Genomic DNA, 26,906 nt, shown 5'->3' on the forward strand with positions numbered 1-26,906 from the left:
AAGAATCCGCTTTTATTTATTTACTGTGTTGTAGCAACTGATTGGCAGCACAAATGCAAACTTTAGCTCTCACTCTTGCTGTCCTTTTTCTTTACTCACTTCATAAGAGTTTTGAACTGGGAGCAAACATTGATGTTACTAAAAATAACCCAACCTTATGTCTGTCATGGGAAGCTATGTTTTATAGTATTAGTCTTCCCCGGCCATATCTTTATAGCTCACTACTGCAAACTTAATTACATAATAAGTAAACATGGGCCACTGGAATGGCTGAACTTTGTCTCCTTGGGATAGAAGCCGGTTGTCATTATGTGGGTAAAATGGCAATCCTGACTCCCATTCCTCAATTTAAATTACAGCTAGAATCCCTAAAACTGTTGTGTTAAAACATTTTGGCATGCATGTAAATAGGATCGAGCACCCTTCCTTTTCCTGATGTCAGGGGAATGATTACTGCCGTAAATCATCATTTTTCTATATTTAAGCTATTTACAGATTGGAGAAGATTCCCAAGAGAGATTAAACTAAAGAAGGCAAACAAAAAAAGTATGTTATATATTTTAAGAAACAAATATTTCAAAGTAGTTGGGAGATAGAAGCTGTAACGGAGATAGTTAGAGGAAAAAATGCTAGAAATGTTAATTAGTCTAAATCATTGAGGCTTTTGGCAGATTTTTTCCCTAAATATTTTATTAGTCTGCCTTTTGTGATTTTTGCTTTGCTTCTGTAGGATGTTCTAACTTACTGGAACAGACTTCCTTTTTTCTGGCTTTTGTGTTGATGCACCATATTAACATACAAGATATGTAACAGTGAAAAATTTAAAAAAATCAAAAAATCTTTTTTGTTTTGAAAACTTGTATCTTTAGTCAGCACTCATCCTTCTATTCAATAGTAACTGGCTGTTCAGGTTTCCTTTATATTTTAGTTTCTCAATTATCTTGTTAATGATTTAGTTGATTTTTGAATTTTTAAAGTCTTTTATATGCAATTTATTTATTTTTCCTGATTTTACTTTATTTTCAGCTTTTATCTGCAGAATTGTGAATCAGATCCTTGAAAAGCAGTTGGAACTGGCAGTGGTAGTTCTTACCGAAAAACAAATTTTCATTACACAAAATCATTTGTTTTTCAAAGTGTTTTCTTGTATGCATGACTTATTTTAAGTTCTTTGTAGAAATTTGTGGCCTCCTGTGAGAAGAAGTACTTGGCCTCTTGTATTTAGCTGTCTGTTTATATATAATTGTTTGCTTTCTTCCAAGTTTTTCATGTGTCATTTTTCAGTTCACAGATAAAACAGAAAAAGGAATGTGAATGTGCATAGTCACAGAGACTGGCTCAGCTGGAATCTTTGTTCCGTTTTAGAGTATCATTGAGAAGTATGATACAGAAGATAGACTGTAAGATTCAACTGAAAATGAAATATTTGTTTGTAAAATCTCCAAAGGTGGGACCAGAATATACCTGGGTTTTATTCCAAAAGAAGAAACCATAGGCTTTTATAAGACTATGCACAATAGTTTTTGCCCTGATATAATAAAAAAAGAATCACTGCTCACTGGGGTAAAGATCAGCTGACCATCAGAATTTGATTGGATTAAAAACCCAGTTCCCCTAAAAGCAAAAATAATGTGGGGCTAGGGTTTTTTGTGGACTCCTGTTGTCAAAAAAAAAAAAAAAAATCTAGGTGTTTTTTTGTTTTGTTTTGTTTTGTGGGGTTTTTTTGGTGGTTTTTTTTGGTTTTGTTTTGGGTTTGGGTGGTTTTTTTTTTTTTTTTTTTTTTTTTTTTTTTTTTTTTTGGTGGAATCCTGATGATAGTTATATATGAGTCAGGAAGTTTGTACATACCTAATCAATGACCCATTAGTGCTCCTACTACTGGAGCTTACAGAAGGAGGAACTGGTGCCAGTGTTTTTAAATCTGTTGCTGTTTCACCAATCTACTGATGTTGGAACTTAAACAATTTACTAAGTTGAGAAGGAAGAAACATACAGAAACTAAGGACATGACCTCTGTTTTGTTGGCAATTACTTACCACGTGTCAGTGGGAACCTATAAGGTGAAACAGCTTTGTATTTTTTCTCCTGGTGATCCACCAGTTGTTTAAAGCAGTTCTGTTATTACATACAGAGTGAAGTTTTGCTTTATCAAGTATGACATGGTCTTCTGTCAACAGTGGATGGTAAAGCGAAATCGTCATCTCAATTTATTACACAGGACATGGTTTCTTATGGCTGATGCTTGACCAAGTAAATCCTTAGTAAGTTCTTGTTCTTCACATCATATTGTTTTAAATATTGACACACAACATTTGTACAGCATTGTTATGCTGTCTTGCTGTTAACTGCATATTAACTCTTTAGTAGTATGGAGGATATGCTGATGCTGTAACATGGGATTACTTTGTTAAGAGATTGCCTTGTGGCAGGGGCTAGAAAAGAAGCATGAGGAAAAAGAAAAACCTGAAGATGAGAAAGACAAAAGATAAAGAAGGTGAAGATGATGAAAGAGCAGAAGAACCAGATAAATATGATGAAGAAGAGCATGAAGAGGTATAATGTTACTTTTCCTATTTATACAGAGTCAGATCCCAGTCATTCAGTGTGTTGGCTGGTAAAGAAATGTCCCTAGCTTCCAACAAAGCAGAGTTGTTTTGGGAGAAATTATTACATTCATTATCTGTGTTGCACTACATTGTATTATAAATTGAAGTGACTGTTCTAGACTTACTACTCACATAGAGCCCTGATAAAAAGATCTTGTACATAAGAATATGTTGAGACAATCAATACACACAATTACTCCTTTTTATCACAAAAACAATGATGCCTGTTTCATATATATTGGGACTTCATTACAGTATTTTCTTTTTTCTTTCTCAATAATCTATTACTGTTTTAAAGTGTGGGTGCTCAAATGCAGTTTTAATCATGTTTCTTCTATAAATTGTCTTCTCTACCCATACCGTGATTTTTTTTTTCCCATTGGTTTAGGAAAATCACTACATTTCTTCCTATTTTGAAGATGGAAATAGCTCTGGTGTTGTCAGTGATGACAACAATATAATTGAAGCAACATAGTGGCTGTTGTTTTGAAGTGTTAAACGTCTCAAGCCTTACACTACATGAAGCAGAATTCTGGAAATAGGCTGAGTATAAATAGACTTAATGCTTTAGCTCTGTTGGTTTTAAGCAGACTCTCCAAAAACACACTGGAATTTAATTTTACTATTCTGTAAAAGAGGCTAGGGAATCCTTTGTTTTGTTCTTTTGCTAAGTGCTTTGCAGACATGCCTTTTTAAGGTCCTCTGGAATGCCTACACATAGAGTCAGCTTTATGCCATTGTATTTCCTCTGCACAGGAAAAAAATGTATGCATTTTACTTGAAATTGTGTCTAAGCATTTGCACTAGTCAATTCTGTGCCTCAACAGTAAAATGTTGAAACAAATAATGAAATTCTTGATGACCACTGTAAAAAAAGACACAGAGCCTTTATGGACATAAGCTGCTCGTGGGTAGCTGACTCCTTTGAAGAACTTTATGTAACTTCTGAGTTCAGGTAACTGAAAATAACTGAAAACTATGCATTTCAATATAAACTGACTTGGAAGGACCAATGCATGTTGTCTTAATTAGAAAAATAAGAGAATACCAAGAAAAAGCCAAAGCTGAATGTTTGGAAACATCCTTTTTATTTGAGAACCAACAGCTGTAGTGTTGAAAACTTATTACTGAGATAGACACTTGAAGAATGCTGTGACAGCACATCCTCTGTATCTTACTGTCTTTTGATAGTAAAAAAATTTTTTGTTGTTGTTACTGCATTACTGTTGATCAGGGGTTTTGGGCTTTTAATGTTGCTTGGTTTTGAAATGTTATTTTCTTTTAAAAAAGTGTTTCACCTTACTGATGACTGGGAAAAAATTCTGCATTATTCTGTGAACTTCTGATATACAAAACAGAAGAGAAGATGTGAATGAGGAAAGTGTGCTGAAAATTAAATTTGCTTGCCATGACTATAACTGCTTCTGCTAGTTGTTCTCCCTGTGCAAGACGAATGGTAAGACACCTAACCCCCTACAGAAGAAATGCAAATAGATGGAACCATAAAATTGGAGCTAGAAAATAGTTATTGCATGAGTAACAATTTGTTGACAAGTTGTGGCTTGCCTGAACAAGTACAGTTTCTTATTCTGTAGCAGACAGTAATTCCTGAGGAAAAATTACTTTCTCCATTCATCATTCTTCTAAGGGGCAACTGCCTTCCTACTGCACTGTTGAGAAATATTACTCTGGTAAAAATCAGGTCTTTTTGAGTCTTTTAAGAAGTAAACTGTAGTAACCTCTATCCTCCAGAGGGAATTGCAAAGTCTTAGGCTGGACCCTCCAGGATTAGTTTAGCTATGGTAAATAAGGCTATTGATTAGGAACAAGTTCTGCAAGGACACAGATCAGTGCCAAGGCATTTCTGAAAAGCAGTTAGATTGTGCTCTTCCAGAGGTGTAATACTCGCACCTCTGTTTAGAAGCTGATTTTCTGATTGCTTAGAGTTTATTGCAAGACCATAATGCCAATAAAACTTACGACTGTTCTTTAGTTTTCAGCAAACTTCAAATTAGGACATGCATATATTGAAACCCTAATTTATAGCACAGAAGAATACAGCTTTCAGTGTCATCTCACCATCTAGGAACTTCACTGATCCCTCCCTTAGTTGTTTGTATCTATTTCTAAGAATGAAAATGCTCTCCAAAATTTATGCAGAAAAGTTAAAAGTTTACAAGGCATGAACAGAATAAACCATAAAGGCTGCAATTATGGTATGCTAGATATAAATACAGCCAACAAGGTACTTGCTGGCTAAGGATTTTTATAGTAGATCATACATAAAAATTGGCCTAAACAAATACAAGTAGTAGCCTACTGTAATAAAACATGCAAAGTACATAGAATTGAAAATATATTAGATGCACCATTTTCACTGCAGTCTAAAATAAAATCTTTATTTTACATATATTACTTATGTTTTTCTAAAAGCAGAGAAACAGAAGTATTTAAAATAAGACTTGCATCCTCACTCAGAAGTATTTCACAAAGTTGTATTTTCAGCCCTTATACAAGTTACAAAGACTATTTGTGAGAACTTATTCTGAAGTATACCAGACTGAAAACATTTAGATTTTATATGATCCAGCAGTGCAATATGCACTAAAGTTTAAAACTGAACATGTTGCAATTATTCCAAAAGGTGATTTAAAATGCAATTATTCCATGTGTGGGGGTTTTGGCTCTTTTTTGTTTGCTTTTGGGGTTTCTTTTGTTCATCTGTTTTTGGGTTTGTTTGTTTGTTTAAGAAATAAGTTTCTAGAAGACTACCTTAACAGATTTTATCTTGAATCAGATTTAAGTTCCTCACAGAGCAGTTATCCTGTTAATTCCAGGCTGTGATTATAAATTACTGGCTGTATTATACTTTGGAAAAAAGTTGTAAAGATCCCCACATTCTGCAGCAAGGCAAGCCAGCTGATGGTTGTAGATTACCAGGATCAGGAGTCCTACAGTCTTGAAAAGAGTTCTACTGTATATTCTGATAAAGTTAACTCTAATTAAAAATGTACTGTATGAAATATGCTACATAATACATATGTAAAAACATGGCAGGCTCTTGGTTAGAATAGATTATGGTCCCATAAAATAGCTATTCCTTTGCATTTTTCTGAAGACTGCTTATTCTAAGGTAAATGAAGGCACAGCACCCTTAACTCAGTGCCAGGGAGCCACAGGTCTTTGACACTGTAAAAGCCCAAAGTCTGGGACACACTAGAGGACTCTTTAGCTGTACCACCACAGACCTCTATACATACATCAATAGGTCAGAGACCTTTCTGACATAGTCAAACCAAAATCACAGTTAACTTCATTTCTGGACCAAGAGCAATTTAGTAACCATCAGTCCAGATATATGCTATATATTAGCCTTATGCTGCATCATCACAATAGCTAATTTAATGTTCTTTGATGAATCCATAAGAAATGGAAGGATAAAGTATTAGAACTGGCAAGTTTCAGCAACAGGATGGGAGAAGAAGCAAAACAATAAAATTATGCAGCAAAAAAATTATGCATTATATACCAAGTTTCATCCTATATAGAAAACATTGTTTTTATGTGAACAAAGCTTTCTTGTCTGAGTCACCTTTTAAAATTTTAACCATGAGAGCTGTATTGCTTCAGACACCATTAATTATTTTATGAAGCATTTTTGCAAATAGCATTAGAACTGCTACCTCAGTGTTTATGTTTGTCTTACTGGCATATTCTCTTCAAGAAAAGAACTGCTATTTGAAAAGACCTTTGAAATCAAGTGTTATGCAAACCATCAAGGTCATGCTGTTTGTAATCCCTTTTCTAATGTGAAGACTATGAGTAGGCTCACTATCTCCACAGTTGCTCCTTCAATCAAAAGGTTCAACAGTCACAGATAGTTCAGGTACCTAACTTTACACCATGTTTCTTCAAGCTTTGGCCTGCCTCAATTTCAGTATAATACAAGTTAGGCAATTCTTGTTCATACACTTGGCATGCCAGTGAAGACTATCTGCCCCACTTCTTGGAGAAACAAGTGCTCTGAGAATAAATGGGGCCCAAGTCTTCACTCAGAATCTCACAAAGCATTTTGGAATACCTCAATAGTTAGAACACATTCACTTTGCCTTTTTGTACTGTATTTCGTATTTTAAGACACTCATTGAAAAGGTTACAATAGTAGTTTAAAGGATGCTGTTTTTCCCCTTCTCTCTTTTTAAGCCCTAATCAAGTTTGTTATCTTGGGTTTTGGCAATAAATACTATTTTGAATAGGGCAATGGAATTTTTGCTCCACAAGGCAAGTATTACCAAAATAATTATAGGCAACATCTCCATTTTTATTTAAAAGTATTCTGAGTACACAAGTACCTCCTTTCTGTATGAAGAGTCCAGAGGTGTGCAGGGGGGGGTGTTATTTATGTTTTTTATGGGGTTGTTTGTTTTTTATCTTGAAGCATTTTTAGATGGGGAAGAGGAGAAAACCAAGGATGATCATGAAACTCCAAGAGAAACATTTAAGAGGGAATAGGTTAATAAATACACTAATATGTAAAGCACAAGTCTGTAGATGCAAGTTGTCTATTCTGCTCAAATTTGCTAGTAGGCATTAAGTATCATTTGAAGTCTTCTCGGACATTTCAGGAAAAAGTTAAGAGCTTGAGGTTCATTAGGACAAGGCCAGTATTAGCGTACTCAGTACCTACATTACTGCTATCTGAAGAATCACTTGGGCCTGAACTGAGATCAACTGGAAGGGGAAAAAGATAAATCTATTAGCAGAAAATAAGGACTACTGGGCCAGTTACAGCAAGGCGCCACACTTCTGCACTTCTTTCATTCTACACACAGGTGACCAGATGAGAATGCAGTCCAGTCAGTTTTCAGCAGGATACCAAGGAAGAATGTAAAGTTTCAAGAGGACTCCTAAGTGGACTGTGTTGAGGCACAGAATCACAGAGAAAACAAATTACCCTAGTGCCTACACTGAAAAGTACTGAAGAATGGGTTGACCATAGGCACAAGATTTCAAGATTCCACTATAAGTGTTTGCTACTGCCTCTGTAAAAAAGAACTTCATACTGGCTATTAATTATGGAATGACTGAGTTTTAAAAGAAATTTTATTCTTTAGGAAAGATTAAATTATGAGAACACCACTTCAAGTTAGAACTGTAAACCTGATATTAAAATGTCAAGTGTACTATGAATTCTGTAAATCCTTTCAGGTATTTAAAAGCTCACTATCCCCATATGCCCACTTCTGGGCTGTAAAACACACAGACTCCTTGTGTGTTAGTTTGAACTATATTTTTTCACCTCATCATTAACTAAGAAACATGCCTATCAAAATACAAAAAAGTGCAAAGCTTCAGAGATGACTTCATCCCTTAATATACACCCCAGTTTTGGAAATTGCCTGTCTCAGGCAGATTCAGAGATTATGTGATCCCCAGAAATATCCTTGTAGTGGAACACTGCCCATAAAGGCAAGTCACACATCAGTACACTTCTCTGCGTTCCAAGTGCATTTTGCATTCTGTGGATTCCCCTTTACCTAAGGTTATGTTACATATCTACAAATAACAGTTGTCTAGGGTCTTCCACTATTAATGCTGAAGGTCTCCTTGATTATCAACTTTCATAATATTTGTCAGATTTATTCCATTTTCTGTTTCTTTCTGATGCGATACTGCTGTGACAAACAAATGGGAAGATTCCACTGGAAAATGGTGACTGACATCTGCTTTAACTAGAACTTCATAATACAGGAGATAAAAAACAGGAGTTACTATGCCAATAACCAACATAATCACTACTGCTGTCCACCATCCTATACCCCAGTCTGCTCCATAGTAAGGATCCTTGCATTTCTTAGTTTTACCATCAGTTTCAAAACAGATCTGTTGGGCTGCTAAAGCAGAAACAACTTCATTCAGATTCTCTCTCTTTGTATCATTACACTTAACTATTTCTTCTATATCTCGATCGACTTCTTTTAAGAAGTTGCCAGCAGTCTCATTAGCAGAGAATTTATCACAAAGAGATGTTTCCTGTACTTCTGGGGAACACAAAGCAGGCCGAAGAGCTGGTCTTCCTTTCGGAGATATATGGGTTTCAGTCAATACACTGAACTTTTTCACTGGAATTCTGACAGACCTCAGAGCAAAAAAATCTTGATCGTTGATAAGATTGTTAACTCTCTTGATATCTGCAACCTAAAAATGAAAAAAACAGCTAAAACATCGTATTCCATTGAACCAAATCTCTCTTTATAGTACTACACCTTTAAGAAATAGAAGTCTTTTGTAAGGAAACAAAGACAAGGCCTTTGTTTTTGCCCTACCCAAGTCAGCTCTCCTTTTCCATATTCTTGTTCAAAATATCATTTTGCTCAAATTAAGTTCAGATTTTAAGCTGAAGTCTAAGAAAAGGCCTTTGGTTTTTATTACCATTAAATTTGGGCTTCTTTTAAATTGATACCCATTCATACAGTATGAAGTCAGAAGAGGTCAAAGACCAAATATGAACAACTTTACAGCAAGAAGGAAATTAATTATGATGCAAAACCCCTATCACTTCAGATAAGAAGACTGAAAGTCACTTCATATAGATACATTAACTTATATGTATGTTCAGCTATGAGTTGGCAACTATCTCTGTGAAATTAATGAGAATTCACCTCACTTCAAGTTTTCAAATTATGTAAGTTACTGTTAATTTCTAATTCAGTGAAAAACTTCTGAGTTAGGAGTTATTACAAAGTACGAGTTTGCAATTCATCTAGCCACAGGCATGTTTTTCTGCTGCTTCTGGGGGCTAAGGCAGAAAACAAGTGTAATTTTTAAACTACTGTCATCTACCTTACCCAAGTCAGCTCTCTCCTTTTCCTTTTTTTGTTCAAAATTAATCTCATTTTGCCTGCAGTAAGTTCAATTTTAAGTCTGATGTGGAATATTCTGCAGGGATTTAAGTGCACTGGGATAATTACTGGCTTCACACTCAGATGGTAACTCCCTTACAGTAGAAGGCACAGTCACAAACTTCACCATAATGAAGTACTTCCAAACCAGTGCTTTTCTGCAACACCTGCAAAGCACACAGGAATCATGTTCATTTGTATCCAAGTTCACACAAACCTCTTTAATGCGAAGAAGTCCTTCAGATACTATGGCAGTGTATTTGTTAAGTGTATGATGCTAAATAAATAGGGTAAGAATAAAAGAAAAATGAAGCAATTTATGATTCCACCACAATGCGACTTATACTTCCTGCCTCTAGTCCCGGGATCACTCTTCCACATTCTCTTGAATTTGCAAGAAAGAGCACAATTTAGTTATCCTTCCTTTCTTAGTGAGGCCTGACCTGATAAAGCTGCTCAAAGTACCCAGTTGCAGTAGGTTCTGAAGCCAAGGTTAATGAGGCTAAGGTCTATAATGATTAGGAAATAGTTATATCAGGACTTTAATACCTCAAGTCACAACAGGAGGCCCACAATTCTGTTTCTGCCTGAAGAATTAGATGACAGCATATTCTGTACATACAGATTTTCAACTTGACCTCATGGCACCTGTGCATTTAGTAGTCAGTCCAATCAACAGACACAGCTGACTTCCTGTTAAAACTGGTAACATCAACCAAGACCAATGTCATTGCCTTAATAGTACTGGCAGCCAAAATTACTGGGTAGGCAGGACATTTACCAGACGAATGTATGAACTGAGCTAGAAGTAGTGAGCACAAAGAAGGGTGCACAGGGGTGGAAAATTCCCAAAAGCATGCTCATGCTTAAAATACTAGGGCAATTTAGCAGAATTCAAAAGAAAAATATGGAGGAATTTTTTCTCTACTTTCATGGAATTAGGGCTCCACACAAGCCCTTAAAGATAGTTCACCAACACCCTTTTCATCCAGCCCAACAGAGAGGATGGCACTACATGTGCCGACCTGTGACCGGAGAACAGCTTTGAATGCAACATGTACTTTGAAAGTGCCACAACCAAAACTATGTACTTGTTTCTCACACTTATGTTAGTTTTAAGGGGCAAAGCCCACGGAACCGGAACCCTGCGCTGTAACACGAACACTCTTGACGCAATTTTCCACTTCTGAGACACACGGCGTTTGCTACGCGCTGCCTCCGCGGGCAGCCGGCCCGGGACCGGCCTCGCGAGGCCCGCGCCGCCCGGGCACTTACGGAGCAGCAGAACTGCAGCGCGATCGCGTTCAGCGTGTCCCCTTCCCGGATGTCCTTCGTCAGCAGGACTATATCATCCAGTCTATCCCTCGACGCGGTCCGCCGGACCTTCTCCCTGCCCCGCGGCCGCAGTTCCGACAGCTCACCCTCCTCCTCGGGCCCCTCGCTCTCCGCGCTCACGAAGGGGAACAAGTGACCGCCGGCGAGCGGCTGCGCCACGGCGGAGGGCAGTGGGCCGCTGCCAGTTCCTCTGCCGGCCATGTTCCGCGCCTGGCCCAGTGAAACGGACCGCAGGCGTGGCGCCCTCCGCGGGGAGTCCCACGCCGGCCCCTCCTCCTTGTCCCCGCCCAGCTCCCTCCAGGCTCAGCAACCCCCGCCCCGCCGCCGTGGGGAGGTGAGAGTCGAGTCGAGTCGTGCCATGCCGTGCCGTGCCGCGCCGTGCCGAGCCCAAGCGGCCTGCTCCGCCCCGGACCGCGGCTTTACTTGCCCCTACTCCACATGGGACCCACCGCGATGGCGGCCGCGCTGCCACGTCCGCAGCGCGGCCACGCCCAGGCGCCGGCCGCACGCAGCCCCGGGGCGGGGGTGGCGGGAGGCGGCCCCGGTGCTTGGCCGTGCCGAGGCGGCGGGGCCGGCCTGGCGTGGGGGCGCGTTATGGCACCGCCCGACGCTGGCGCTGTCTCGCCGCGCTCCGCCAGTGCCTTGAAGTGCTCCGCTCCCCTCCGCATCGCCCGCGCCGCTCCGCCGCGGCCCAGAGAGCGCTGTGGCTGAGCCGTTCGGCCTTGGGGGCCGGAGAGCGGGCCGGCGCTGCCGGGCGGGGAAGCGCTTCACCCTTGTCTTCCCCTGGGTTCCCCCGCGTGCTTTTGCTGATCCTCTTTCTGGAGAAACGTAGTCTGCTCAGATGTACGAAGTTGCCATTAAAAGGGTTCTTCTGAGACCGTTTTTCCCTGCCGTTCCTAGTTCCTTTCCGCGTTCTGTATCTCAGTCCCGCCTTGCTCTTAGAGCCTTGCTGCACCTTCAGAAACTGCCAGCCAGTTTCTTCATATCCCTTCACACCTGTACTCTCAGCACTAGTACTGCAGAGGTACAGAAATCTAGCCCTCGCTGATAGATCTTTCTCACGAGAGAGGTACCTCAAATTAAACCCTGTCGATATTTCAGCTTTCCTTTCCTAGCAGAATAATTTTTGCTCTAAAGGTCTGTTAGCGGCTTTTGGGGTGCTGAGGCAATAGGTGAATGTCCTAGTCTAACTAATAGATTTAACTTAGTGCGTTTTTTTGCTGACACGGCCTTAGCAGGAAGTTTTGGATTACAGCAGGAGCAAGAACAGTATTAAAAACACTGATGGCTGTAAGGCTAAATATGTTGTAAAAAATTGTTGAACATGAATGAGTTTGCAGGTTTGGTTCTTGAACATAAATTAAATTTGATCTTAAGGTAGTTTTAAATTAGGGTGTGGGGTTTTTTTTTCTTTCGTTTTTGAGCCTTGCTAAATAACCAAAGTGGTTAGAAACATGTTTGATATTAAGAAAGACAGGGTTTCTTTTTTATGTCTTTATTTTTGAAAACCAGATTACTTGAGTCTGAAGACATAAAAATAAGGGCTTACATTTGTGTAGCTCTATAAAGTGTCACATTTACACCCACAGAAGCTTAATTGAAGCCATGTTTCCAGATATGGTAAAACAAGTTGTGAAAGTACATTGTCTTTGTGTATGTCAGCCCATTTTTTGTGGATATATATTACACACATACATATATTTATCTGTATCTACTTTAAAATAGTATTCTGTTACATATAAGGGATGGATCAGTTAAAGGTATTGCCAAGACTTTCTAGCTACTCCCTAGCCAGATAGCATTAACAAGAGCAGTGCATTTCTCTCAAGATCATAGAGGTTTGCCTGAAAGAGTAGGAATATTCTCAGGTACAGAAGTCTGCGCAAAATAACAAGCTGGCCATTTCATGCAGGTCTGATCACTGCTGTTTGTGAAGAAGCATGGAATAGTACTAGCATTTAAATGTGATATCGTTTCTGCATGAAGTTGGGCCTACTTTGTTGCAGCTAATTTTCTGGCTTTTTTATTCTGCACTTGAGAAAAGAGCCCAGTGGATACCTAGTGTAGTTAGAATTTCCTCATACCAAAGTTTCTTATAAGTCCAGACACTTTCTAAACCATTTAGTAGCCTAGTTAAGGGTATTTTCTTGACGCTTGGCCCACATAACATTTTTCTTGCTGAGTGTTTCAGATGTAATTAACTGTGAACAGTTTGGTTCCTCCTAGACAGGCTCAATTTCTTCTTTCATAGCACCTTACCAATCAAAGCCTGCTCAGAAATAAGCTTTCTATTTTTGTCATGGGTCAGAAGCACAGCTTGTGCTGATTAACACAGCTTCACTGAAGGCTTAGATAGAAGCCACTATCCAACAAAGCTTGGATTGTCAGATAACATGACAAATGTGTTAACATATTTGTAAGAGTCCCAAAATGATTTTATGTCTTTTTGGGGATGCTAAATGCAGGTAGAATGAGCCTTCCACCACTGTGTTTCTGGAAAGAGCAATGTTGAAGATGACAAAATTGAATTAATTTCCCATAAACCCAAAATTTTCTTGTAGGATCTTGTAGAAAATTAATTTTAACTTAGTGATTTAGGATTTCATCTATTAAGAAGTACCGTAACTGACAAGGAATATTTGCAGCACCAAGCAGTTCTGTTTTGTTTTCTAAAGGAAGCTTTCAGTAATAGAAGTGAATTAACTGCAGTTATCTGTAGCTGGGAAACTGATTACTCAGAGCCTATTCATGCTTTTGAAAGACTGTTTTATGAGACTCATCAGAGATGTGGGTGGATCTGTAGAGGAGTTTGAAGTCAGACTTCATATACAAGGATGCTTGCAGTGGTGTCTAATGATTGACCCATCACACAGCACTAATGGAATATCCTTTTTGAGGTTTTTTTAAATCTTTGGGTGGTGAGGCTACAGCAAAGATCAGGAACAGGGAATTTCACAATTTCTTTTATCTACAGAGGTATACCACCAGGTCGAAAAAGAACTGCTGAAGCAGCACTCTGCCTTAGAATGGGAAAATAAGTATTGGAGTTTGCTTTGACCCTGCTACCCCTCTGTGTAACCATTTGTAACTGGTGACATTTTCCCATCAATAACAAAAGGGTATATTTCAAACTTGATGAACAAGACTGGAGCTGCATAGCTCCCATGAATGCTAATAAGAATACAGCCTTTCTCTATTCCCATGTAAGTTACTTTGCATATCCTAATAGCGCATTCTCAATGAGCAACAGGGTCAGTGTTAATCACACCATGGCATTCCAACAGCATCTGCATGGATCTGTACCACATTCCTCTTGGTCATGTTATTTCTTGCGTGGCCTGATCAGAGCTAGGCAGTTAAGTATGCACATAGAAATAGTAGGAAGATCTTAAAAAAATTTAGAAAGAAGTTTTAAGGAAGATGTGGAGGGGCTGATATAAGTTGTTAGTAATTTTTTATTAAAATCCAAAATGTATTCTTTCCATCTGGAAGCTATCACATGTCATGTGCCACCACTGTTTTTGTAAGTCATTCTATGATTTGGTACCACCAGTCTACATTTACATTTCAATAACTAGTGTCAAAGTGTCTAAATGTATGTTTTAATTTCTTGAATGACATGATAAATTTTTACTCATTAAGAGATTCACACAGAAATACAGATACAGCCTTTGTCTGTCTCTTCTTCCCTGCTAGGTAATTGGGAATGGTAGTACAATTGCAGGAAATAGTAATGTCAAGGTAGCTCTGCAGCTCCAGTAAACACCAAAGGAAGTTTTTAAGACATGACTGTAAGATGCAGTAAGAGGAATTTCTTAAGATCTTTATAAAAGTATGCAAGAAGCAAATAATGTTAAATCTACAGACACTGCATAGTCTGTTCTCCAGCAGAAATATTTACATTTATACTTTTAGTTATAATCATAGGCCCTTCATATCAGGAAGTCCAGCCATTGATCCTCAAAACTACCATAAATCCTTTTTATTTGGCAGGTATGGGGTCGGCTGTCTGTCTCTGCCCCCACACACGCTCAGGATGGCTCTTGCACGCTGGGCTTCAAAAGATGAGACTGGACGCTAGGTTTTTTCGGTCTTCAGAATTGTTTATTATTTCTTATCTACAAAGTCCTTTCTCTGCCCGAAGGATCTGACCAGCACGGCAGCCAAAGGCACTCTGCCCACCCTAAGGCGGCCGCATCTTTTATAACAAAAACTACGTATATCATATTTACCTTTTGTCCCCAATACCTATCACCCTCGTCACCAAGTACACCCTCATCCCAGACCAATCCCCAAATGCCAACACCACTCCAGAAGATGGAAGACAGGAAGAAGAAAGAAGAGCCTGGTGGCACACCCTGATTCCTCCATCTTGTCTCTAAAACTCCCCTGTACTAAAACCCCAAAATTTGTGATTCACCCTATAATGATATCTTCCCTTCACCATTTACACTCGAGTGATTCTCACAGGTTCTATTTCTTCATACATCGGTGGCACATCTCTAGATGGATTAAAATCAAGCCACCAAGTGCTTTTGGCAACATTCCAAGACTCTCGAGCCCCCCAAGGGTTCTCTCAGTAGCTCTGGATATCAGGAGTGATGTGCTGAGCTCCCACAGGCAGGGGTCCAACGACAAAAATGGGTTAAAAATGACCACAGAATTTAATTGTTTAATTTATTATTGTTATGGTTTAAATGACAGTAAATGAAAAAATATAATTGGATTGAGGCTGTATTTTCCCTGTGTAATATTCTACATATTTGCTGTTCCCCTTTGGTTACTTGACAGGAATCAGTAACTTTTTAAATTAACTGTATTAATTTAATGTGTATCCATAATAGAAATATGCTGTGTGCCTTTCACAATGCAGCCAGTAGGGTGCATTGATTGTTTGATATTTTATTTTCAAAAACTGTAAATAACTGCATATTTGCTTCTGATTTGCTGCTTAAGTACCCTGTGAATAAGAAAATCTATCACGGAGCCCATTCAGTTATGGTAAAAAGTATGGAAAAATACAGTATAGTTTCTTGAAAATGTCTTTTGAATTATTCACAGATGGATTTTGTTATTAGATTTGGAATTCCCTTCTGTTGATGAATAACTACTTTGGTAATGTAATAGATGAAATTATTTTTGGAGTGGTTTTTTTTTTTCTTGGTTGTTTGGGGTTTTTCCTTAGGGTTTTTGTTGGTTGGCTTTTGGCTTTTGTTTGTTTGCTTTAAAGATTATCATAGATTCTTTCCAGTTTTTACTGGATGACTGTAATAAATCCAGTCAACAGCTATTTCTATTTCATATGTTTGTCCTGGGTAAAATAAGGAAACCTTTCAGTATATATCTTCTTTTTCTTCTGAGGTAATATTTGTGCTGTCTTCAAGTCTTTATCGCATTTGTTTTTAATTAATTAAGCATTCAGAGTTTGTTGACTTCTGTTTTCTGCATTCTCTAGGTCTTGGTTTTGGGGAATTTGATTTATTTAGATCCTCTGTGGGTTTTAGCATTGTTCTTAAAATGCAGATACCAGTATTTATGCAATTTCAAATATCCACCCCTTTAGTGCCATGTACAAAAGTAATTCCACCGCCTCAATTACTTGTCACTAATCTGCTGTTGTTATATCTGAAGATGACATGTGCTTTTTTCTTTCCCAGTCACAAAATCAAATTAGACTCTTATGGTGGCCTGCTTCTCTGCTTGAGTTTCTTCATATGAAAATGATTCAGAAGACCATTATTTTAGCTTTGAAGGTATTCAGCAGTGTTAATATGACTTGTTTTAATGGAACCAGCTTATCCATTGAGCTGTATTACTGTAATACTGTCATTCCCATTCCCCTAATATTGATAACACAAACATTCAGTTGTGAGTTTTGTATTTACAGGGAGAGTGTGTGGAGGAGATCTATTTTTGAGGCTATCTCATGGAAAGGGTCTGATTCAGAGTCATAAAAATCTTCAATATAAAAACAGGTGTAACATCCGCAGCCTGTTGAACTGCTGAATTAAACAAAATGAGCCTTCCATTTTCACCTATAAGGGCATATGAGTCTAAGTTAAACTGCTGGATTAATACTCTTTCCTCCTGATATTAGTAATAAGTAATAATATTGTTGTTGTAAACATCTTACTATGCTGCCTTTCAAATTTTCCATACGAAATTGATTACAACAAAAAATATATATAGCTATTTGTAATCTCAAATACTTACCAGTATACAGCTTAAGAAATGGATGTTTTTCATACAAAACATGTTTGTTTCAATTTTGCATCAGTTGTTTCTGGATAAATATGGCATATTTAAAAAAAATATGAAAATATTTGTAAAATAAATAATCTCATTCTACTTTTTAAAGCAGTCAACATATCATTACAAATATTCAGTTTATGACTTAAATATGAGAATGATCTACTAGAAACAGACTCTTTAAAGGGAATATGTTCATGAATTTTAAAATAGATTACTCCCACTCTTATTTTCTTACAACTTTTGTTTTTCTATTTGATTTAGCTTCTATACGGGGCAGCAGAACATGTCAGAAACCTTTCAGTTCTTTTAGAGGGTATCAGGGATGTGAATGCAAATATGTTACTAGTAATCTTCATCAGGAGAGACAGTAACATAGCCCACATGGCATCAGTAAAGTGTTTACAAGGTATTAATATGCCTACTGTGACAAGTTATATTTAATGGGAAGCAACAAGGAGTCTGTTTTATTAGTTTTCCTCCTCCCTCAAGTAATAAATCTTAAAAGCTTCAATATTGATTCAATGAAATGAATGGTTGAATCATTCTGGAGAGGCTCTGGCAAATGGACAAATGCTTCCATGGTTACGTTGAGCTATGCAGTATGGTTACTGAGCTTTGCTGGTTTCTTCCCTCTGCCATTGAAGTAGAATAACAAGCCACAGGGAAGCCCCACACATGATGAGCGTAAACTGGAAACAACTTTAAAAGATCAAGCTAGCAGATTTTAAACAATATAGGGTTTATTATTTTATACTCTGTGCCCTAAACATGCATTTCAGTAATTTCTCCTTTGTATATCACTTTCTCATGGAATGTTTTTATTTCTTCTGAAATAAACTGAACAACCGGAACAACCTCTCTTGATTTGGAATGCCACAAATTAAAAGACCACGTGAAGGTGTGTTTCATAGTGCTGTTACATGAGTTCTATTTTTGTAGGAATATTTATGTGTTAAGTGGTGTGCCTGCATTAATGTGGGCCTCTGCAACACCTAGACAGCAAATAACAGATCATTTGTAGAACTTTTACATGCAGTTGCTTTAGGATCCTTTGCAGTATAAACATAATTATGTGGTTTTATTTTCAACCTGCTTGCATTTGAGATACTCAAATTTCAGGTGTCACAGGAAATAAATTATTAGAAATACATTACATTTTCAAAAAACAATACAAAACAATGACATATAATTATTTCCTTAGAAATAACATTTTAAAATGTTGCAAATCAAGTATTATATTAATAGAAGGAAATCCTGAATGTCTTTAAAGCACAAATGAAACTGTATGTATGAAAAGCAGATTTATTTACGATAGTTATGTTTTTTCCCTTGGAGACCAACCCCAAAATAAGCACGTTATCCACTGTATTAGCACTGTTTTATTGTTTTCTCCTCTATGTGCTTGACAGTCCTCGGAAGCACTGTCTCAGCATTGGTATGCTAAATTGTTTCAGTGCCTTTTTGTAGAGGCAAGGATGAATGCCAGGATTCCACACAGCCAGGAAAATAAATACATAAACATGGAAAATAATTACTTCTGAGACAAAAATTCTGGCCTTAAAGCTTTCCATTGAAAGTTTTTATTTGTTGTAGGTACTTAATTTCACAGTTTCTCAAGTAATTTGTCTTCTATCCTGAGGGGGGAAGGTAATCAATTAATGAGAAAACATTTCAATGTTTCACTTAAAAAGAGAAGAGTCAATTCTTAGGTTGAAAAATATAGGGGATTTTGTGTTTCCAAATAGTTCTTTTCCTCATTTGAAAGGAAGAAAACAAAATGCTTAGTTGTGAGTTGGGAAAGCAAGTTAAGTTGTATGCAGCATCTGGAATCCTCTTGCTTTTATTTTTAAACAGTTTTTGAGGACTTCGAAATTAAGACTAAATTAGATGCAGGAGATATGGAGTGGTTTTAATTTTTTTTTAATGTCTTACCTTCAGAGGAGTGTGCTTTTGGTACCCATTCTATTTGAATTTACAGTCTGGTGCTTGACAAGCTCAGAAGTTGTGTGTTTTGATGGATATTTTGTGAGAAAATGACTTATTTGCTGGATAAAATGTTCATTGTCAGTGACATGCTGCAAATGAAGAGGTGAACACAAGCAAGACTGCGACTTCATTTAACAGCAGTAACTGCATAAGAGAAGCAGGCAGGTAGGTCTTGACAAGTTCTCATCTTGCTGTTTTTCCTTGTGACATACAAGCCAGTAAGCATGCACTTTGTTTTGAAATGAGCTATGTAAGACCAAACCAACCCTTCACAGGTGACATTCTTCTTGCATCATTAGAGTGACACAAAATGACCTAAATTGTCTCAAAATGGTATGATAGAACTTGATCACCCAAATCTAAGATTCACTAAGTTGAAACAAGGCAGTTATTTTCTCATTAAATGTTCATCTTAGAACAGTTCAATATTTAAATTGACATTTTTTTAAAAGCCGTGTCACTTTTTGTGGAAGTCTTGTCAGATGAGAATTCATTAATCAAAAAGTCATTATTATATAAATAGTGTTTCAGTTGTAATGTGAGTTAAAATATAGCAGCCTTTAATGAGCAGATGCTAGGAACCATTTACTTTTTCCTAATACTAGGAATAATTCAAGTTTTTATGTTAAAATCACTTTTAAAATGTTAACATCAGTATGCTTTATCTGCATACAAGTAGCTGTATCATAAAAAGGTTAACCTTTATGAAATTGATCATAGGAAGCATAAACAAATTAATGTTTGTCGACTGAAAAAGATCACAATGTGCTTGGAAGTACTCATTTTTCAGTTTCTTAAATCACGTACATTTCTAAAAAATAGAAGATCAAGATCTGATTTTACCTACATATGTCTGCACATCAACTAGTCTGTCATAAACTGACAGTCAGAGGTGTAATACTCAAGTTTCATCATACAGTCTTCTCAGTTTGTTAGCATTGTTTGCATTTGTCTATTTTTTTCTATTTCCTGCATGTGTTTGTTTATTTATCAGAAACCTATGCAGTAAAATCGAGATTACAACATTAAAGCACTCCCAGCCCACCAAAAAGATGTGGTAAAGGTCAGGAAAAAGAGCAGTGCAAGTGTCTGGCATCAGGTGTCACTTGGCACCTGATTGTGGTTGTGCATTTCTCTGGCATTGGGTGGCTGGATAGGGGTCTCCTGAGAGTGCAGGCAGAACAACCAAAAAGTTGTCAGAAACCTCATTTCACATTTTGAAGAAGAGACAACCCAACTGTGATCCTAAGCTGCTGTGGGATAGCAGATCAGAAGCCTGCTAGTACAGACCAGTCAGGCTGTGAGATGAGCACACCTCTTTGGTATAAATCTTGGTTGGTTCTGCCCTCTTTTGAAGCCTGACTTAGCATAGTTCTCTGAAGACTATGCTACTAAAGCCATGTTCTATAGTTCTGGCTGTTGTTTCTTTCAATACTGCCAGTTGGATGTGGTCCCCAGTATGAATCACACTAAATAATAAAGAAAGGAGAATGCAACCTAGGTGTCACCAAAACAAATCAGAATCAAAACTGAGCTGCAATTGTACATGCTGCACATACACAGGCTAGGATATTAGTGCTTGTGGCCATCTCTAGCATGGTTTGTCTTACAAAAACACTCAGCACCATGGACCATTATTCAAAGACAATCCACTTAAAAACCACAAAAAATCAACTAACAGCTGACTACCAAGACCAAGTGAATTTCTTGGAGGACAATATTCTATATCTTGTGGTCGCTCTGTGAAGAAGCACGATCAGCTTCAGTATTTGCCTATTTCTGGTGGATGTTATGTATTTTTGAAGTGCATCATATTGGAGAGCTTGATTTATAAATAAAGGTAAAAATAACTTGTCTGTTATATCATAATTAAGCATTGATTCTATGAAAGAGCTATGCATATGCTTCTTGTTCCTCATTCTGAGTAGTTGAACTTGTGCAGGACCAAAATTTCAAAATTTTTTGAATCTCTCTCTTTGGTACTTGCAGCCAAATAGGTGCTAAGCCCAGAATTCTGAAGCTTGGATGTTGCAGGTGAAAACACAGGTGAATTTTAGTGACATTTATAAATAAAAAAAATGTTATAGCATTTATTTTTGGTTTCTGATATTTGTAGATTAATATTTCAGTATCTCTTCCTAAAAACCAAATAGCACTGATATAACACATCTTAAAGAAACAAAAATGTAAAGAAGAGAAAATACACATCCCTGAAAAGCCTTTGTTAGATGTTTTTTTCTTGTTGCTCCTTTAAATCATGTGTTCTTTCTCAGGGATTTGTTTCTAACTCCCTCATCTGTGATCTTTTCTTTCAGACGATGCCAATGAAGGGAAAAGGCAAGGTTTCAAAACAAACAAACAAACTGGACTCTATTGTTTCAGGCGCTTTTGGTATTGGTTTACTTGCAGCAGAGCCATTTTAGCTTACAGACTTTTAATGATTTCAAAACAAAGGGTATCCAAACAAACAAAGAAGTGAGGTGTGTACTTAATACACCTTGTTTATAGCTTTTATTGAAAAGGGAAGCTAAGGCTGACCTGTAGTCATAATTCTGTGCAATGGCAGATCTATTGTAGGTCCAATACCAGTCCTGATTGTTTGTCTCTGACATTTGTAAGGGTTGGGAGTTCAATGTGGGCTGCATGCTGAGTTAAGAGTGTGTGTGGAGTGTCTGATGTCAATCACCATCATCCTTCCAGCTGCTTGAGGACTATCACTGACAAAATCCTATGCTAGCTCTCTCTCATCCTCACGTGTAACAAAAGGAAGCACAGATCCCTGGAATGGTATGATGAAAATGAAAAAAATAATTAGGAAATCCTGAGGGTTTGAGAGAAAACGTGGAGTGTACCACGTGTTGAGTCAGAGGGCACAGCAAAAGGTACAGTCATTTTTGGTCTGAATGCAGTTTTGTGGAAAGAGTCCATGAGAATAACCATGTGAATTACTGAGTCCAAGTCTGAGTTCTCATTCATCCTTAGTTTTCTAGCTCAGTAATTAGCAATGTTTAATGTGCTCAGGCCTTCTGTGATTGAGAACTAATGACTGCTAAGGCAGCCCCACTGATAGTTGGTGGGAGGCGAGCTTTGTACAGAAACTGGATGAAAAGAAGAAAACATAAGGTAAATTATATAAGCTGAAACAACATTGTAGAATAAAAGATAAAAATAATCTTATAACTCTAGTAACCTTTTGGCCAGTTGATCCACAGAGGAAAAACAATATGGTATCTAGATTTTAAAGCTGAAATATAATACCAGTATGGTATTGAAAAACATGCTGCTTATCTCTCATGTTCATGCATTAAGTTCTGCCTGGTGGAAAATTCTGCACTATTAGTATCAACTTTAGAAGGAATGCTTCTTGCTCCTTTTTTCTTTTCTTTTTTTTTCTTTTTTTTCTTTTTGCAAGATGAATATGCATGATAAAGTATTGATCAAAAAGTATGGTCAGATATAAACCAAGGTGGACTAGTGCAAGAAGTGATTAAACATATAAAACAGATTATTAAAGAGAACAACCTGAATTCCTTTTACATGAAGAGCATGGTTGTTCAGAAGAAAAAAAATACACTTGAGGGTTTTTTTAAAAGAGAATTTTTGTAATGTTTGGTGAATCATATCAATATTTTATCAGCTCTTAAGAACTGGACTTTGTTCAGATTATTAATGTCTACTTTTCCATATGCATTGTCCATGCCTTTATCAGTTATCTGCAAATTTTTATTTATCAATATTGATTTTCTCTAGCTGTATACAGAGTCAATAGAGAGACTCTTCTTACCTAACAAAGCTAGGTAGTAGTCTGAGATAACTATTTGGACTCCCTATTTTGTCAGAGGTGGGAAATAACCACCTCTTAGAGGCAGTTCATCCTATTCTGCTATGAGTCTACACTAGGCTGGATGGCTTGTTAGGTGGAATGCTTCTACTTTAGAACATAATTTTTTATAAGCAAAATGGTTTTAGTGAAATGCTTTTTACTAAGTAATTTTTCTAACCTTTCATCATTCTGTAGCATCTTCTTTGCCTTTCCACGTTTGTTTACATTATTCCCAAATTATCATAACTCAGTACAGATTGATGTAGTGACTGGGCTAATGACATCAGGAGGCACAGAGTATACTAGATTCTGTCTTGGTTTTGCCTGAATACATCTGTGCTCTATTTATTCCTTCTCTCCTTTACTGGATAAGAAGAAATTTTGGTACTTATATGCTATTAAGTGGGAGAATTTGTGTGTTTGGGGTCCAACATGGACAAGATCTGAGTGTTGCCTTTGTTTCTGTCTTGTGGCTCAGGGTTTTCTTGGGATGGTGGTGACCGTTAAATATGAATTTGGTATTAGCTAGAGTGAGTCTGGAATGCTTCATCTAGGACTGGAAATTGGTTCTCTAACAGAGAATTGTTTCTCCACCATGAGCACTGAATAGCTGTGAATTAAGATGAGCTGCATGTTCAGGTGCCACTGAGAACTTGAATCCAAAATCTGTCATAATCCAATAATAAAACCTGTCAGTTTTGCTGTGCAGAGTAATGCAACAGTGCAGCCTAAGCTGAGTGGAAGACCTGCCAAGGCGCTGGCGGGAGGGGCTGGCTCTATCTCAACTACGGCAGTGCAGCGGCAGTTGCTGGGCTTTGAAAAAATTTTGTCCTTTTCCATCCCACCCCCTTTTATCTCCACAGCAATGGGAAGGCAGCAGCAGTCAGGAGAGGGAGGAGAGTGCTGGGCGCTGCTCAGAACAGAGGGAGGAGTAGGAGTCGAGAATGCATAATGCGTGAGTGACAGGGGGTGTGCAGAGGGCTGGCGGAGTCCAGAAGACGCGGATGTTCCTGTCCCAGGGTCCAGGTACGTTTATTGTCCCTCTCTCTGAGGCAGTAGTTGCTTTGGAAGCAACCTGTATCAGCTGCAGAGATGTTCCCTCTCCAGCCCGATGTTCTGCAGGCAGCACCTGTTGCGGTACGAACGGGGTTTAGCAGTTGCAGACACTGAGCCTGCCGCTCATCCATCCGTGAGGGGCTGCTGTAGGGTGACAGTCTGCTAAGGTTTCTCTTGTTCCAGCAGCTTCTCTTTCTGCTCTGCAAAGCCGGACAGGGTGGAGACAATAGCCTTTCCAATGGAAAATTCTGTTCTCAGGGAATGCTATCAGGATGCAGCTCAGTCTGAAGCCAACAATTTTTGACTCTCAAAAAAGAATAAAACATTGGCTGTTTAAATTAGGTGAAAATAGAAGGGGAGGAGCTGCCTATGAGCTGTGTATTTTAAAGGAGAGTGAGTTGAAAGTAAGAATGAATTTTTCAAATCCTTGTCTAATAAGGTATGAGTTTTAAACATTCATAATTACAATAGACATGTAGGTGATTACAATTAGAAATACTGCTTTTGTTTTTAGCTTTTGATGCATTGATTCTATGTAAGACATTGCATAATTCACTCTTGCTAACCCAGATAAAGTTAAGGTCAAATGTATATGGAACTGCTTTCCAAAAATCAGTCATTGTTTTTTAATGAGTCTGTAATTGCTTTATAGTGCAGATAGGAAATAACGTGTGATTTTTTTAAATCCTATTCAGTATATAGAAGCCAAAAGTGGTTTTGGTTTTTTTCTTGACCATACTTGATGCATGCTTTCTAGAATAGATCTTTCAGTTAAGTATTAAGTATTTTGGGACTCAGCCATGAGGACAGTTTAAGAACTGAAGGTATAGTAATACATTTAGTTTATCTGTCCCTTAAGCCTAGAACATGCTTCTCCTACTAAGCAGAGTTTAGTGTTGAAAGACTGAAAAGAGCCAGATTCCTGAGGAAATCAAATAATTTGTGGCATAATAGGCTTAAAATTGAAACTGGCAAATGTTTGATAATATAACAGCTACGACATTTCAAGGGTATACAACTTCTAATTTGTGCTTGTTAGTGGTATTTATGTTTTTATAGATTTCTAAAGCACAGTTTTGTGCTTTAGCAGTTTTCTAATACACTTTTGTATTTTAATAGCTTTAGATGAAGAAAGCAATGATGTTTACTAAATTTACCTCTGAGAAAATTAATATACACTGATAATGGGAGCACATGCTTATTAGATTGTTAGTGTGGTCTGTGTCCTGGACACATGAAAATCGATGGGAAAATGTTATCTGGTTTTTTGAAGACTACTTCTGAGCAGTTTATTTGTGCTATCAGTATTTTTAAGGTTGAAAAACAATGCTGGATTAGTTTCAAATTGTTGGTGCTAGTGAATGAGATTGATCCCCATGCATTCAAATCTACTGTGCAATTCTTCCCTGAGAAATTGTTGTAAGCTTTATTTGAAAGAAATTTTCAGAATTGGGTCTAAATCATAGCCTGTATTAAAATCTCTACTACTCATGGATTTTTATTTAAGCTTATTCTCTTCACTATGTTTTTATTTGCTTTGGAATGCCATTAAAAAAATAGAGAGCTTAAACCTACAAATGCTTACATGAATATTTTAATTAGAATGTAAATATGATGACTGAAATTAAAGTATTGGAAAAGCTGTGATAGCATATTCCTTTAGTTGTGTAACACTAAAGAGTACCACTACACAGGTCTATGAGGATCTCATTCATTGGGCAGCAATGATTTCTAGCAATTTGTGAGAAAAATATTGATGGTCTGTAATCACCTTTGACATTGTTACACAGCTACCATCGGTGTTCAGAATTGTGACATAGTAACAATAAGGGGATATTTAATAAGCATTTTTTAAAAGTGGTCTATAAGCTTAAGAGAATTTTAATTTCAGAATGTTTCATTGAAAAATTGGGAAAATATGTTCTTGCATCATACTTTGAAGAAAGAAAAATTTAAAATTTATCTCAGCTACATTGGAAGTGTTTTAGTCCCAGGTGTTGTGGAAAGCATTGGAATAATAAAATTTATTCATGACTCTTGCTATTATTTGAGGTAAGGTATGTGATGAAATTTAGCTGAATTTTATTTCTGAATAATACCAACCTCTTCCAGGGTGTTCCTGGTATCAGGTCAATTTAGTTGTTCACTAAAAACAAAAACCTAGGTAGGCAATAGTAAATAAAAAATATATGCTGAAATTATTTGTTCATGGACTTTTAGGCCTTGACCTTCTAAAAGTATGATCACATATATCCTTATGTTTACAGGTGTAATAAATAATTTTTTTACATGTGTACAGCTCTTGATCAGCTGTACTCATTTGTAGAAATTGTGCTTGCATTACAAGTCTACAAGACGGGTAGAATAGTATAGCCAATACAGTAAAGCCAATATACATCTATAACTGTATATAAATATATAAATATATATAAAAAATATATAAATGTTATATGCACATGAGTATAACTGTTCTTTTCCTCTTGAGAAATAAATATATATAGTGTCTAAATGCTTCTCTCAATATATATTAAGAGTCAGGTGCTGCATGGTATCTCCATCATAAAACTGAATTTTACAAAGACACTGCCATCGCATTGTCATAAATCCAAAAATTCAAGAATCACGTCTGTCTAATAGGAGCTACATTACTATTTCTTAAGGAAAGAAAAAAAAAAAAGATTGACAGAGGAAAACAATATTACCTGCCATTTTTCTTACTCCAGGTTGACCCACTGTAACATATTTTATTTGGGAAAAAAATACTAAATCACAACTGTTTTTGCAAATTTCTGCCAACTCTGACTTGCTTAAGTCACTTTCTCAGTGGATAATATCGCTGGAAATATTTTGTGTAAATAAACACTTCCAAGATTTAGCTTACTCTATGTATGAGAACTTGAGGCAGATTTCAGATAGAATTTTCAAACTATAAGCTCTGAAATATGA

General features: G+C 37.3%; 2 protein-coding genes across 2 annotated transcripts in view; one reads left to right on the forward strand and one right to left on the reverse strand.

Moving 5' to 3' along the window:
* Positions 1-3,677: 3,677 nt before the first annotated feature.
* Positions 3,678-11,324, reverse strand: LYSMD3 (LysM domain containing 3). The gene is made up of 2 exons (XM_059837039.1): positions 10,784-11,324; positions 3,678-8,804 (listed from the first exon to the last, which is right to left on the reverse strand). The coding sequence occupies exons 1-2, from the start codon at positions 11,042-11,044 to the stop codon at positions 8,196-8,198; spliced, it is 870 nt and encodes a 289-aa protein (XP_059693022.1). The 5' UTR covers positions 11,045-11,324; the 3' UTR covers positions 3,678-8,195.
* Positions 11,325-23,908: 12,584 nt separating this feature from the next.
* ADGRV1 (adhesion G protein-coupled receptor V1) overlaps positions 23,909-26,906 on the forward strand; it is a 358,311-nt gene continuing 355,313 nt past the window's right edge. The window contains exon 1 of the mRNA XM_059836928.1: positions 23,909-23,930. Within this exon, the coding sequence (XP_059692911.1) occupies positions 23,909-23,930 (22 nt within the window). The remainder of the gene's footprint in view (positions 23,931-26,906) is intronic.

Source organism: Haemorhous mexicanus, chromosome Z, assembly GCF_027477595.1.
Source record: "Haemorhous mexicanus isolate bHaeMex1 chromosome Z, bHaeMex1.pri, whole genome shotgun sequence".
NCBI classification, from domain to species: Eukaryota; Metazoa; Chordata; class Aves; order Passeriformes; family Fringillidae; genus Haemorhous; species Haemorhous mexicanus.